The 15350-nt window shown below is 37.3% G+C and overlaps 1 protein-coding gene across 1 annotated transcript; it reads left to right on the top strand.

Annotated features, from left to right (window-relative positions):
- Positions 1-738: 738 nt before the first annotated feature.
- LOC6569925 (E3 ubiquitin-protein ligase hyd) lies at positions 739-14355 on the top strand. Its single transcript, XM_001996161.2, has 19 exons — positions 739-905; positions 1966-2163; positions 2226-2505; positions 2572-2789; positions 3363-3601; positions 3664-3854; positions 4675-8166; positions 8230-8374; positions 8431-8664; positions 9249-9721; positions 9793-9997; positions 10055-10816; positions 11330-12361; positions 12430-12506; positions 12571-12893; positions 12965-13171; positions 13240-13387; positions 13449-13679; positions 13738-14355. Exons 1-19 carry the CDS (start codon positions 844-846, stop codon positions 13948-13950), a joined length of 8730 nt encoding a protein of 2909 aa, XP_001996197.1. The 5' UTR covers positions 739-843; the 3' UTR covers positions 13951-14355.
- Positions 14356-15350: the final 995 nt, after the last annotated feature.

Below are 15350 nucleotides of genomic sequence, written 5' to 3'. Positions count from 1 at the left end.
ATTATCATAATAAGTGTATATAAACCAATATTAGTTTATAGGACAAAATCTTAACTATTTGATACTCAAGAGAACCAAGTTATCTACAAAAAAATTCATTTCTTAGCACAATCCTTTCATACGCCCCCCGGCAACTTATTTTTAAGTCTAACAATAAATATACTCATTCGGTTCCTATTTACATTTAAGCAGTGAATGTCAAATATTTAGTTCTGTACCAAATTTATCGGAAAAATATTGGCTGCTACAAAATGAATAAGGAACATTTGTAGGGGATGCGGAAATGATGCGGACTGTTCGGAACTGGAAAAACACATATATCATTTTCGATCACACGCTAGATGTTTTGCTTCTCCTTTATATATGAATAAACAAATAATAATTAATAAATTATTATATAAAATTTGTAAGATTGTCACAAATAAATGAACAGAAAAAGGGTGCATTGTTTTAATGAGTACAATGTAATTTGATTATACAAATCAAGTGTGTATGGTTATTTAGGCACATTCTGCCTATTTTTGGCTCTAAAAATATCTCAAGAGTTAAAACTGATTTTGGAAACTGATTCTAAAACGAATAGTGTTGAAATTTTTTAAATAATTTGTCATGTTTCATTCTATAATTCCAAAGTGGTTTATGTACTTCTATATTTGTGACAAATTTTCTTCTTGCAGATATCATGAATGTCGAGAATATGAAATTCTACAATGTTTCGATAAATCATAATCGAACTTTGATGTAATCTCAAGAATTTGTGTCATCTATATTTTGTATTACATTTTCTGTGCTGAAATGAAAATTGAGAGCGAGTCATATTTAATATAGTCAAAGAAATTAACAATGGTTTCTATGCAATTCGTGCTACAACCGCTTCCCGGAACTGATGAACAATTCATTGAAAGGTAAGAATTGTCAGAGAAAATATGAAAATATACGCATTCTTGAATATGTACATACTTATGTACATGTAGTATTGATCATCTGCACATGTTTCATACATGCATATACATATATACAGGTACAGACCGATATACACTTAAGCATTTATTTACATACATATATACGCAAAATCTTAACTCAATAATATATTCATGCCTAGCAATAAAACAAATGCATATAATACATACTTAAATGTGTGTGAGTGAGTGTTCATTGGTACATCATTTTCGGATTGAACTGAACTTGCATTGCTGTGCACGTATGTACGTATCATATGTAGCAGTAATAAATTTTTATCTAAAAATGAGCATATGTATGTATAACGATTGAATATACATGTGTGCATTTAATGGTCTGATAAATATAGGAGAATGCCATAACGTACTTATTTGTGAATATAACATTCTAAATTTATTGAACACGTATGCATGTGTGTGTGTGTGTGTGTGTAAATGCGCACATGTGTGAATGGTGCATACATTCATAGCATTTCGGCACTCAACATACACACTTTGCTTGTAGGTAGACAATTGCCCCTATGCAGGACTTGTGTATTTTCAATCTAACCACCCTTAAGCGAGTTTCAACTGTTATAAAACTCAATGGGCACCCTATACCTGATGGGCTTATGTATATATTTATAAATAAAGATATATATGCAAATGTAGCAACGTGTTTTTGTTTACTTGCTCTGAGTTCCCATAATTTAATTACTTGAATTTACAAATTAGAAATTATCCAAAGTTTTAAATAAATCCATAATCAGATCAACTACTTTTAAGAAGTTTAAGTAGCTATACATCATCCAAGACAGCCATATACATATTTTGATATTTATGTATATTGTATAATTGTCATTGCGCATATTTTAACTTCCTTTGTATTACAATTTTAAAATGTTGTATTTTGATTAAAAATGTATTCCATGTGTGCATGTGCATGTAATAGACGAGAATGCTATTTGTTATTATGTTTTTTTTTTTTCTCTATGATTTTCAAATATATTCTGAATTTCCAATTTAGAATACGAGAAGTCACGGATAAAGTAAACCGCTTCGGTTCCGGTACTCATAGGATCTTTGAGCAATTGAAAATTCCAGTAAGGGAAGTGGTAATTGGACCTAATCATATAGGAGTTCTTTTGGAAGACGGGAAAGCGTTTCGGGTCGCCTTCTCAATCAATTCCGAAAAGCTTGATTTGACTAAATCGGACAATAAGTGGTATGGTTATAAGCAAACTGCACATTTCTTCGTTCGTGTTAATGATTATGCTTGGTTTAAAGTGCCCCATCTGGTGGAGTATCGGCAACTAATGCTCCGAAGGCACCAACATCATCACGGGCAATGCCTCGTTCTCGGGCACGACTGCTTCGTGCAACAGGGAGAACAAGCTCAAGTGGACAAGGATCTGGATCAAGAAGTACAGGTGTAATAATTGGAGGCAGTACATCGAACCGACCCCTAGTAACAGTGCCAGCCACATATGTGCCTGAAGAACTTATATCTCAAGCAGAAGTCGTACTACAAGGAAAGAGCAGAAATCTCATTATTAGGGAGCTTCAGGTATACAATTTAATGCATTTATCTATTGCAGACTAATTTCCGCACTTACAAAACCTTAAATTACAGCGCACAAATCTTGATGTGAATTTAGCTGTAAACAATTTGCTTTCACGTGATGACGAAGAGGCCGAAGATACAGAAGAGGGAGGCGATAATTATGTTCCTGAAGACCTAATTTCATTATTGGACAATGGTTTTTCGGGTGACAACAATAGTGTCATCATTGATCCATCAGACGGACTTTTTTCGGAAGAAATATTTAGTAATTATTCGAGCATAAGGAAGTAAGTTTTTTCAATAATACAATTTTTACATTCCATATATTTGTTTGCATGTTTTTCTGAAACAAGAATCACTAGCGTTTTCGGCAAGCACACAAAATTTAAACATGTCAGCTATTTAACTTTGAATGCGTATCCACAAAGCTTCAAAATAAAATAATAAAAAATAAAATAAATAGTTAAATTTGCAAGGCACTATAATTTTAATTTAATTTAACAAGTCACTTGGCAACCTTAGTGGAAAAATATTCATTTAAAAACTGAGTAAACTAAATTTGAGTGAAAATATAAAGATTGTCTAACGACTAATGGTAATTTATTAACTAAAACATGTGAAGAGCTTAATTATTTTGATTTTGATTAATCGGAAATTACACAAACTGCATTAATATGTTTTTTTTTATTTTTATAATAATTTGTTTGAGTGGTGAACATACTCAATTCACAGGCTCATTGGCTTATAGAATTGTAATTGCAACTGAACTGAAATTTGAGCGAAAGTGATTTTTGTGTCACCGCCAATTTTTTATATAACAATATACAAACAAAACTAACAAAAGTATTTTTCTCTCTTAGTCTTCTTTTCGATCGAATTCGTAGTGAACGGAGCAACGCAGGCTCAACTGCAGATAGTAATCAATCCAATCGGGCATCAACATCTTCTAGCGGTGTAATAGCAGGCAGTGGCAGCCTTTCTGCTCAAATATCGTCTGCTAATGCTGATCGCGAAGCTTTCAGTCGATGGCGTGATCGTCAGTATTATGGCCCACGACGATGGATTAGTAAAGACGATTATACGTGGGATAAGGATACTGGTAAAAAGAAAAACCAAAAGTGACTTGGATATAAATTTATATTACCAAAATCAATTTCTTAGATTCCAAAAAAAAAGAACCCTCTACAATGCCATCGCCGATATGGATATCAGAAGAACTGCAACCATGGCCTGACAAAGTTTCAACACGTTTTAAGACTATTGGAGCATTGTATTCCGAATTTATTGCGCTCTCAGAAAATGGGGAATTGCATCAGTGGCGTTGGTCTGACCTGGAACCCTTCAAATCCGATGTGAGTAGGTTTTGCCTTCGATAATAATAGGGGGAACAGAGATGCTTAAAGTATGGCTTATTCTTTGAAAAAAAAATCCAAATGAAAATCCATTTTGATTAAACTTACACTTAAATATTTATTTTGTATGTAAGGATTTACTGAAAAGACTTAAAGAGCATTAGCTATCATATGATCTATAAGTTGTATAAAAACAAGAAAGAACTGTTGTCTGAGAGACGAAATCTGAAATCCATGTTAATCATTTGTCCAAATATTAGCAACTTGTTAATTTCTAACTAGTGAGTTTGATGCGGACTTTATTGTAAACAAACAAGTTTTTCATTCCAAACTCATTTTTCGACCGATATCTTATGTAAGGTTCCTAGTCAAGCATAGGATATGCCTGCATCAAAAAGATGAAACTATTTTTCAAGTTTTCTCGTGAAATTCAATTTCAAATTTAAACTTAGCCGCTTTATTTGATTGACAAATGTTTATCAGTTGAAAAGATACTTAGGTTTATGTCAATTCGACAACGAGTGATAATAAAGGTGGCTTATACAGCTTTTACTTCTATTAATTGGTAATAAAAAAGCTTAATGCTGTCTTTGCTTAATTATGTATATAATATTTAAAAATTTGTATTGATATGTATGTTTTCTAATTTCAATGGTTATTATTTCAACTTCAGTAATTGTCGTTCGAGCGAACACATCTGAAAACTACAATTATATCTTCAATAGTTGAATATATATTTGCACTATATCCAACTTGCTATATATAAAAGATATCATCAAAATATGTTAATTTTACTTTAAATTTATAATTTTCGATTTAGACGGACAATGTTTATCATCCGAAGACCTTGGCACTCAACATAGCAGAAAAAGTAGAGCTAATATCAGCAAATTTTATTAGATGCTCTATTGTAACTGAGTCAAATCGTGTTGCCACTTGGATGGATGAACAACTGGGATACCTCGGAGTTAAATTGGAGCATACCGCTACAGCTTTCAATGAGTTTAACATCGACCCAATCGCAACAATACATGTTTGCTCTTTATACACAGCTGTTAGAACTGATAATAACAATATCTATTGGTGGGGTGTTCTACCATTCGATCAACGCCGCTATTTGTGGGATAAGTTTCGAACAAAAACCAAAAAACCTTTTAAAATGGTTGTGGCAGACATTAACGTTGGATCACAAGTTATAATGAAGAAGTGTCCGATTTTCCAAACTGGATCAATCGGGTTTACCTGTACCAATGGTGTACCCAAAGTTGGACAGCTTTTAAACTCAGTGTGGGATTTCTCGGATGTTTGTCGTATGAAAATCTTAAATATCGGGACATCTTCAGTTTCAGATAAATGCCAAGCTACGGGAACAATTTCGAATACCCTTACCAATATTACAGATAAGGATATCTCCAAGACAACACCTGTACAAGCCACAAGTTCAACCAAGAGTGGACAAATTAGTTCGACCAGTAAAGAATCGACAGATCGCATCGATATGCCACCACCACCTTCTCCTGCGTCCAGTACTTGCAGTGATACCGGCAGTGTTACTTCTCATAAGCGTACTAAAAGAATGACAACTAAAGATGATAGTAACAATTGTCAGGAGGGTAGAAAAGATGAGGAACTGTGGCAGCTTAAGGATGTTGTCTTCGTAGAGGACAAAGTGGGACCGATCGGAAAAGTTCTTAAAGTCGACGGAGACTATGTTGCAGTCCGATTTCCGCCATTAAGTTGTGTCAGCGGCGTCACCGGATTGGGCACTAAAGATGAAGGAAAAGAGGATGACTGGCAACAATGCCGTCTATTGCGACGCGAAGATGTCCAAGTCTTTCGCACAGCCGTCTCGTCGCGTGGACCAGATTGGCTACAAAAGCAGCCCAAGAAAATAAATATTGGCGCTGATCCGGCAAACGCAAACGCTCAGCTTTTAACAATAGCGGTAGATACGCGTGGCATTCATGTGATTAAAAAAGTGTTTGGGAAAATACATTACAGCCTTTACAACTTGTACAACAGCAAGCAGGAACAAAACTGTCAATTTCCCACAGACTGTGCGTCATTTATTGGTGCATCCTCTAACAACATAACAATGGCCTGCAACAATGATTGCAGTGGGAATAGCAGTACAATTGTGCTTCGGGATGGCAATGGAGCTCTTTATCCACTGGCTAAGGACTGTATTGGCTCCATAAAAGACCCGCAGTGGTTCGATTTGCCTCCGGTTAAATCAGTTACAATGGCCACAATATCGCTGCCGCCCGCAGCATCTTGCATCAATCTTAAGTCAAAGGTATGCATGACTGCCCTGCTTTTTGAAACCCAGAAGCTAATGCCACATATTCTGCGTTGTGATGTGAAAAACTGCATTGCTCTGCTGATGCGTCTTGAAAAAGAAGACCGCAAAGACACTGTTTCCGTTGTTGAAGAGCGCTGCGATGGTAACCGAAACATATTCCATGCCTGTGTTATAATGTGTGCCCCAACATCCAACAAGGATTCACAGCACTCACCGGAGTTGAGCAGCAGTACCGCGGAGAAAAAACCAGTTGCGTCAGGGGTTTCATTGCCACGAACTGGACCGGGTTTGTCATATGGCGGCAGCGCATTTGCTGGCAATGGGAGCAGCTTCAGCGAGAACTCTAGTTTTTCGACAGTAACGGCCGGCGTCAGTTCATCATCGTCAACGTCTGCAACATTGACCAGGGAAAATCGAATTAGTCTTCGGGACATGATGCATCGACTCATTAACACTGAGCAATCAACAGAGCAAAATAGTCAGCCACCGACGACGAGTGCAGGCGAAGATCACGCATATATGCCATTGCCATGGTCATTGGAATCGGGAGCGGCGGCTAGCAATCTTAGTGCTAGCGGAGCTCAAAATGCGGATATAACCGATGAAGATGTTTCTAAAGTACTACCATCGTCGTCCCAAAACATAGGTGTTTCAAATAGCAAAATGGGAACACCAAATTATACATTCGACCTAACACAACGACGTGAACACGCCATCCTCATTCTTCAACATATGTGTGCCAGCGCTGCGATGCGCCCTTATCTTTTCCAGATGCTTAGCGCCAAGGATGCTCAGGGTCAGACCGCATTCATGCTGGCCGTTTCGTGCCGCGCTTATGAGGCTGGTATTATACTACTGAGCACTATACTCAGTGTTTCTGATCAAGACACACACCTTAAAGAAGCAATGATATTCCCGAGTGGCTCGCCAGCTGACCAATCGCCTTTGCATGTTATCTGCTTCAACGACACTTGCTCGTTCACTTGGACAGGCGCCGATCATATAAACCAAAATATTTTTGAGTGTAAAACTTGCGGCTTAACTGGCTCACTCTGCTGCTGCACCGAATGTGCACGAGTTTGCCACAAGGGGCACGACTGCAAACTGAAACGGACTGCACCAACAGCTTACTGCGACTGCTGGGAGAAATGTAAATGTAAGGCTCTGATTGCCGGAAATCTTACCAAGCGTTTTGCGTTACTCTGTAAACTTGTTTCGAGCACTGATCTGGTTACAAAATTCAACTCAAAAGGTGAATCCATATTGCTATTCCTCATACAGACTGTGGGCCGTCAGATAGTGGAGCAAAGGCAATACCGCTTTAGTGTAAGGGTTCGGAATGTGAGTAATAATACGGGAAGCGCCAATGGAAGCAATACAGTTATTACCAATCGAAAACCGTCATCTTTAGACATCGATAGCGATATGCCCGACCACGATCTTGAGCCACCCAAATTTGCTAGAAAAGCGCTTGAGCGCCTTTTAATTGATTGGCAAGCGGTGCGTTCAATGATAATGAGCGGTGCAGAAAGAAATGAAGCTAATGCAAACGTACATGGAAATCCTGGGGACGGAGGAAACTCTGAAAGCTTTAACGTTTTTATGCAATCCCAGCATGGCTCGACACTGATCGACAAGTTTACACATAGCTTGATAGTGAAATGTACAAGCGATCATTTGGATACTCTATTGCTGACACTGGTGCGCGAGTTGCAAAACTTTCTTGTTGTTGATCGATGCAAAGAGGCCGAGGAGGTTGCGCGACGTTTCGTGCGGTCTGTAGCTCGTGTGTTTGTTATTTTCAATTTGGAGAAACAACCAAATCCCGATAAGCGCAAAAGTCACACATCATGCAACAAATACGTGCAAAGTTGTGTTAAGGTTTTTCAAACGTTGCACAAAATTTCGATTGAAGAGCTGTGCGAGGTCTCTGAGGCCCTCATTGCACCAGTTAGGCTCGGCGTAGTGCGACCAACAGCTCCGTTTACAATGTCTTCATCTAATTTGGATGTAAGTTGCTTTTACATTGAACTCGTACTACCTAGCTATAATATAACTCCTTGAATTTTGTAGAATTCTGATGACTTGTTCAGCGTTGAGCCGCTGACACCTTCCAATGTTGAGTCAGCAGCCGAGCAGATTGTAGTGCATGATGCTATTAATGTTCAAAGCACTAGCTTCAATGTACAACAAAACTATGATGTTGTTGCAATGGACAGTAAGTATATTCTTATTAACAAAACAATATGTCTTTAATTCTCCATGTAATTTTAGCTCTTAGAGATCCTTCCGAATCGGAAGAGATTCCCAATCGAGAATCAAACTTAAGTAGTCATGACGAAGACATGATTGAGAGCCAGCGAAATGAAGAGGGCATGCAGGATGACGAAAGTGACAACGATTTCACTTTTAACGACGCTGAAACCGAGTCGGACTCGGACGATAACCAGAGCAATCAAGATGCACAAAGAAACGTTCAAACAGGTGCAACTGTCGGTTCAGAAACAGGTAAATCACAATTTTCTAATTATTTGCTTTAATACACATGCGAGAATAACTTTATTCGTCAAGGTGATGGTTTTATTACTTGAAAATATCTTTGATACTTATTCGGTATAATTATCTGATTTTAACCAATGTTGAAGTTTTGAAGCCGAGAGCAATAATATCCGTAAACTATCACAATTTTAGGCGGTTGACGTGTTGGCCAACATTTACATTTTTTAATAATATATTTTATTTATTTACGGTCATTTACAAAAGGTTCCTTGCTATACGTTTGATTGATTTTGTCCAGGTGACAATGAATTATACTTTAAATCATCTCTGCCACAACATTCTTCATACTTTAGTTTTTAGAATTTGTTTTCTGAATCACGAATTTTTTATCGCAAGAGAGAAACCTCTATTCGTGGATTCTTTCAATAAACATATATACATTTATATATTTGTTTGCAATTAAAAGTTGCATTTACAAACACAAATGCTCCCAACCATATGGGGGAAATTTATGTTAATATAAATGAAATCTACAAATCAGCTTTGTGTTGCGTACAATTAAATTATACAAATCAACAAATTATATTTTTTAGATATTGGAGTTCTCTTTCTGGAGGATGAATCTGGAGATTCTTCCGCTCAGGAGGAAGATGGGTCCGAAGATGGCGAATCAGATGATCAGTCTGATGAATTTAGTTTCAACGATCAGCAACTCGAGCGCCGCAATATCAACCCTAACTCACGCAATGATCTCACTCCACAAACAATGCAATGGGCAATCAGAAGCCGCGATAATGCTCGATCGTCTGTTCGTGTTCCAACTGGTTCCAATTTAGTTTTCATTGACCCAATGGCATTGCGTCGATCTGCTGTTCCAGCCAACACTGCAGTAAATACAACATCCGCCGAGTCTCACACAATGGCAACCACCGCTAGCAATTTAGGCCGAGCTTTTGGCATTACGATTCGCCAAATATCCGAGCTCTTAGCTATTATGTCATACAATGTGACCAATGATATTGAAACTTCATTGAAAATACCCATTGAGGAAGCCGTTGCAGTTCAAGTAAGTATCTAAAATGATTGACTGCCCACGATTATTTCTTAATCACTTTTATTGTTTGGATATTGTAAAAGGCATTTGTTGAGAAACGCTTGAAACCAACATGGGACTGGATGTTTACTGTAATGGACGGAACAGAGGCGCAGCTGAAATTTGGTGCCTATTTGACGAACTACACTGACCCTAATCACCCGTTGCATCCTCTAAACCTGAGTGCACAGGCTACAACAAGCCAAACGTCAACTTCGACTTCTTCAAGTGTGGGAGTTAATGTTATCGGTAAAACCAAATTTAACATATGTGTGGTGCATTATATTGATCTTGTTTAATTATTAGGTTCAAGTTCTAGAAGGGATTTCTTCACATATTGTCTTTCTTTAATGCGCGCTCACACATCGGAGCATAGGGATGCGCTGCCAGTATTAGATATAACTGCGTTGCGCCACATGGCATACGTGCTGGATGCATTCGTTTACTACATGCGCAACGACTCTAGCTTCTACGATAGGAACGATTCTATTGCTGGACGTGTTAACAATTTATCGAACTGCATCGAAAACGATGATACAGACGACGAGTTAAGCAACATTGAGGAGTCTAATATCGATAGGCAATATTCTGCCAACTCTTCGCCCAATGTTAACATGCGAAAGTATACATTCTTTGCTCGGTCTGATTCAACTTTGAGTTTGGGTTGCTCGGCACCGGAAGGGTTTGATTTACCCCTTGATATGGCCATGCCACTGGCGGACAAACCGCACCTACTGCAGCCAAATTCAAAGCGACAGGACCTCTTTGCGAATCTTCCGTTGCATGTTGTTCCTACTGTGAAAAACAACACCGCCAAAAGAAAAATGTCCCATCAGGGATCTATTGACCAACCTCCCACAAGGTTAGGATTCTCCAATTTTATGAAAATTGAAAATGAGATTGGTGTAAGCCAGCATATGCCGGAGCAGGAAATTAATGCAGATGCACTCGAAGCGAAAGAAGACAGCAGCACATATAAAGACGAAGACGCCGCTGATTCCAATATTTACGTTCAACTAAAGAAGAAACAGTGCTTAGACGATTCAAAATTACATAAGGGCGTTGAAGGTAAATAGTTTATATTTCATTTGTTGAACTTTTATACTATTGACTAACCCACTTTAATTATTCTCAATGCACAAATTTCATTATATGTGGGCACATTTATTTTAAAGTTATATGAACAAAGAGATGATTGCTTTGTATCTAAGATTTTGGTAGAATTGAGCAGTTTCTTGACAATCTAGACTTTTGCACTAACCATTAATTTTTAATTGACTGTTTATGCTAATTCTCGGGTTGCATTACACATAATGCGAATAACTATATCTATGATATACGAACATAGTTTTTCCTATAAAAACATGTGTTCATATTATTGGATAAATGAACACTATAACAACAATCCCACATACTGTTGTTATAGTGGAATTGGACTATAACAAAAAAGTTATGCTGATATTCTTCACATTTATAGATCTTAAATATTTGAGCTAGACTTTGCTCCGATAAATTAATAAAAAAAAAAGCGATATTAATAAGACATTAATATAAAAATTTACGTTTATTTTTTTTAAATAGGTAATCACTACATTGAAGACCATGCAGATGCAGTTGATGTACAAATGATTGATGATACGCCAGGAACTAGTAGAAAGTCGGATACCTTAATTACAACTCGGCCAGAAGTGATCATTGCACCAAACAAAAGCATACTACGAATTGGTACTAGGGATGACTTGACCACATTAGAGAACTCCCTATCAGAATCTTTACAGAGTTCTTTATCTGCAGTTCGTAGCGTTATTGTACGAGCTGGCGCATCCAGTTTTAAATTAGAATCAAACGACAGTAGCTTGCCCGAATGCAAAAATGCATCTGCCAGCACATCACATGCATCGCACCATACGTGCGATTATAGTCGCGAAAAGACATCATCCCAGTCAGTAGTATTTCCGGTTCGTGGCTCTTTGTTCTACAAAAGTAGTTCTTCAGAACTGCCGTCGTGGAATTTTTTGCTGAGTCGTTGGAAACTGGCTCTTGATCTTTTTGGACGTGTTTTTATGGATGACGTTGGTATGGAACATGGATCTGTATTGCCAGAACTGAGAGGCTTTCCTGTTAAGGAAATGCGCTTTAGACGGCATATGGAAAAGCTTCGAAACGGACAACAGCGGGACTTGGTTCTTTGCAAGCTTGAGCGGAACCGAGAGAGTTTAATAATCCAAACCTTTAAGGAATTAAATGCTCAATTCGGCACACAAAATCGTCGAGCTCAGCCGCCCATTACATTCAACAGAGTAAAGGTGACATTTAAAGACGAACCAGGGGAAGGGTCGGGCGTGGCGCGCAGTTTTTATACTTCCATTTCGGAAGCGTTGTTGGCAAGTGCAAAAATGCCTAATTTGGATTCAGTGCAGGCGGGCGGTACTCATAGTAAGTACGGTGTACCATTCTCGAGTATACTGCGCAGTAGAACCGTGTCCGGCTCAAGTCGCGATCCGCCCACATTACAGAGACGTGGAACAGGCAGCAAAATATTATGGCGTACGGCTCGGGAGCGAAAAGCATTAAATGCCGACGCAAGACCGTACACCCCAACTACCAATGCAGGTATGGAATAAACGAATACAGATTTGCATCTGAAATATAATTAACATTTGAATTTAACGTCAATATAGATATTTCTGCTACAGAAACGTCAAACGACCATTTGTCTGTCCACCTTCAACAGCTTGGAGAGCGCCTCTACCCCAAAGTGAGTAAAACTTTATATCGTATATATTCCAAGCTAGAAATAAATAAATTTATATTTCTCCCAGATTCACTCAATTAACTCATCGCACGCTTCGAAGATAACCGGCATGCTTCTGGAAATACCCACTCCTCAACTTCTGTCTGTATTGTCCTCGGATGAAACGCTGAGACAAAAAGTTAATGAGGCAGTTGAAATAATTAATTTTAAGCAAAAGTCTGAGATAAACGTGCAAAATCAACAAAAAAAATTGCCATCAGCGGCACTTGCTGAACCTATTGATGATGATAATGAGCCATTATTTTACTCTCCGGGTAAACGTGGCTTTTATACTCCACGACAAGGGCTTGCGTCTTTTGAACGTATCAACGCATTTAGAAACATTGGCAGGTAAGGCCAGATTTATTTGCGAAAGATTAACAAAACACAGATTCTTAATGCTTCTTGATTTTTTTCGTTAGACTAATTGGACTCTGCCTCTTGCAAAACGAATTGCTACCGCTGTTCCTCCAAAGACACGTATTGAAGTACATGCTTGGTAGAAAAATCAAATTTCATGATTTAGCCTTTTTTGATCCTGCGTTGTATGAATCGTTTAGACAAATCATACAAAATGCTCAAACAAAAGAAGGTGAAGAAATCATCAACCGAATGGAGCTGAGCTTTGTGTAAGTGTGCACATTCAATTAGATGTTTACAATAGAAGTAAATAAATATATATTTTTTCCCACTAAAGGATTGATTTGATGAAAGAGGAAGGATGTGGCAACCGCGAATTGATCCCAGGCGGACGCGACGTTCCCGTAACATCAGCTAACATATTCGAATACATAAGGCGTTATACTGAATATAGACTTATAAAATCACAAGAAAAGGCTCTGGAGGTAATGATTATAAATGCTATTAAATTCTGGCTCTGGCTCACACATGTATATATATTTACAGGCTTTGAAAGACGGTATTTTTGACGTATTGCCAGACAACTGCATGAACAGCCTGACCGCTGAAGATTTACGTTTGCTCTTGAATGGTGTCGGTGATATCAATGTTTCCACACTGATTTCCTATACGACTTTTAATGACGAATCAAGTGAGGGACCTGACAAACTTCTCAAATTTAAAAGATGGTTTTGGAGTATTGTCGAAAAAATGAATACGCTGGAGCGCCAGGATTTAGTAAGTATTATTTCTATATGTTTTTTTTTATTGATGTATCATTACGTTCCTATTTTAGGTATATTTTTGGACAGGGTCGCCAGCCTTGCCAGCTTCGGAGGAAGGATTTCAGCCCCTACCGTCTGTTACCATACGACCTGCTGATGACTCTCATCTTCCTACTGCAAATACTTGTATATCTCGGCTGTATATCCCTCTTTATTCCAGCAAATCAATTTTACGTAGTAAAATGCTGATGGCCATTAAATCCAAAAACTTTGGATTCGTTTAAGCAAATAACTAACAATTTCTGGTTTGATATTGCCGTATATTTGCTTATTACGAATTTTTTTAAAATGTGAAATTTTGAAATATGACTTCCACATTTGTAACCAGCAACATTTGTATGTATATCCATTCCTTGTTTTTGGATTTGACTTTATAACTATTGAAATAGTCCTGTTTAAAGATATTCTATTGAAAATGAAATCAAATGTTCATTCACTTTTTTAAATAATTCGACTGGATGAAAAACACTAAGGATGTGTCGAAAGAAACAAAGATTAAGATGTAGGCGTTGCGTTAGGGCAAGTTTGCGTTTATTATTAAATTTATTTAAATGTAGGACATGTAATAAACTACAATATATAAATATGTATATTAACCAGGGAATAAAACTATATTGGTAATCGCAAAAGCATAAAATAAAAAGGTATGACTATAATAATTTGAATAGGGTCACATACGCACGGCGCATTTAATGCAGAATTTTTTCATCATGGTCTTTGTTGTATACAAACTCTGGATTTTAAGATTGGATAGTTGTATTTGTTTTATAGTTATAAAAGCTAACTTTGGTTTTATCATGATTTGACAGCCAAGAATATGTGTAAAGGTACGATAAGCAAAAGCATATTCCGGCGAATGTCGTTGATCGATGACGACCTTGCCATAAGGTGGGAACCGAAGGCGGATGATTGTAAATTCAAAACAACAGGATTTGACACACTCTTGAATTTCATTTTCTTATTTGCACAATTTTATTGCATTTATAAGGGAAGAAACTTAATACAAATGATGCACGAACAAGATGTATTTAGTGCATTTGTTTGATTGCTCAAATATTAAAGAAAATAGAAGTCCATCTAAAAAAAAAAACACGTTCTTTTCTATTTAGGCTGCATAAATTGCATCCGAAGTGCAGTTGTATTTATTTATTTTGTATTTGACTGATACGTTGTATTTTCAGTATAATATATAATTTCTTTCTTAATAAGGCTGAATGCTTTTGATTCAAAAGGCAATACATTTTTATTTCCAGTGCACACAGTTGCGCTTCCAGCTATTGGTACCTTTAGATTCGTTAAGTAAAAAAAAAAATTATGACTCGCAACGTTGCAGTCTCTTTATGTTATGTTTAGCGAAGGCGACCTACATTTAAAACTGCAAGAGGAACATTCTTAGAGCAAGAGCGAAACGAAATGGTTGCCAAATTCAAAAGTGAAACACTAAAATATAATTTAAAATTTGGAGGATATTGCTGCCAACAAACACCAAGCAAAACACTCGTTGTCTGCGGTAAATAATTACTAAGAAAAAACATTAACATTCGTCAAGGTAAATAAAAAATCTGCGGTAAATAATAGGAAAAAATTGTTTTGTGATAAATTAAACCTCGTCCAAACAAAGAAA

This window comes from Drosophila grimshawi, unplaced genomic scaffold, assembly GCF_018153295.1.
Source record: "Drosophila grimshawi isolate 15287-2541.00 unplaced genomic scaffold, ASM1815329v1 contig_1148, whole genome shotgun sequence".
Lineage (NCBI taxonomy): Eukaryota > Metazoa > Arthropoda > Insecta > Diptera > Drosophilidae > Drosophila > Drosophila grimshawi.
The sequence above is the reverse complement of the archived record's forward strand: the minus strand, read 5'-3'. Positions and strand labels throughout refer to the sequence as shown.

Bases quoted from the DNA above. Each gene is read 5' to 3' on its own strand.
- LOC6569925 (XM_001996161.2), top strand. From the start codon at position 844: ATGGTTTCTATGCAATTCGTGCTACAACCGCTTCCCGGAACTGATGAA. The intron at 2,506-2,571 runs GTATACAATTTA...CTTAAATTACAG, and splicing joins TCATTATTAGGGAGCTTCAG to CGCACAAATCTTGATGTGAA. The intron at 12,507-12,570 runs GTGAGTAAAACT...TATTTCTCCCAG, and splicing joins GAGAGCGCCTCTACCCCAAA to ATTCACTCAATTAACTCATC.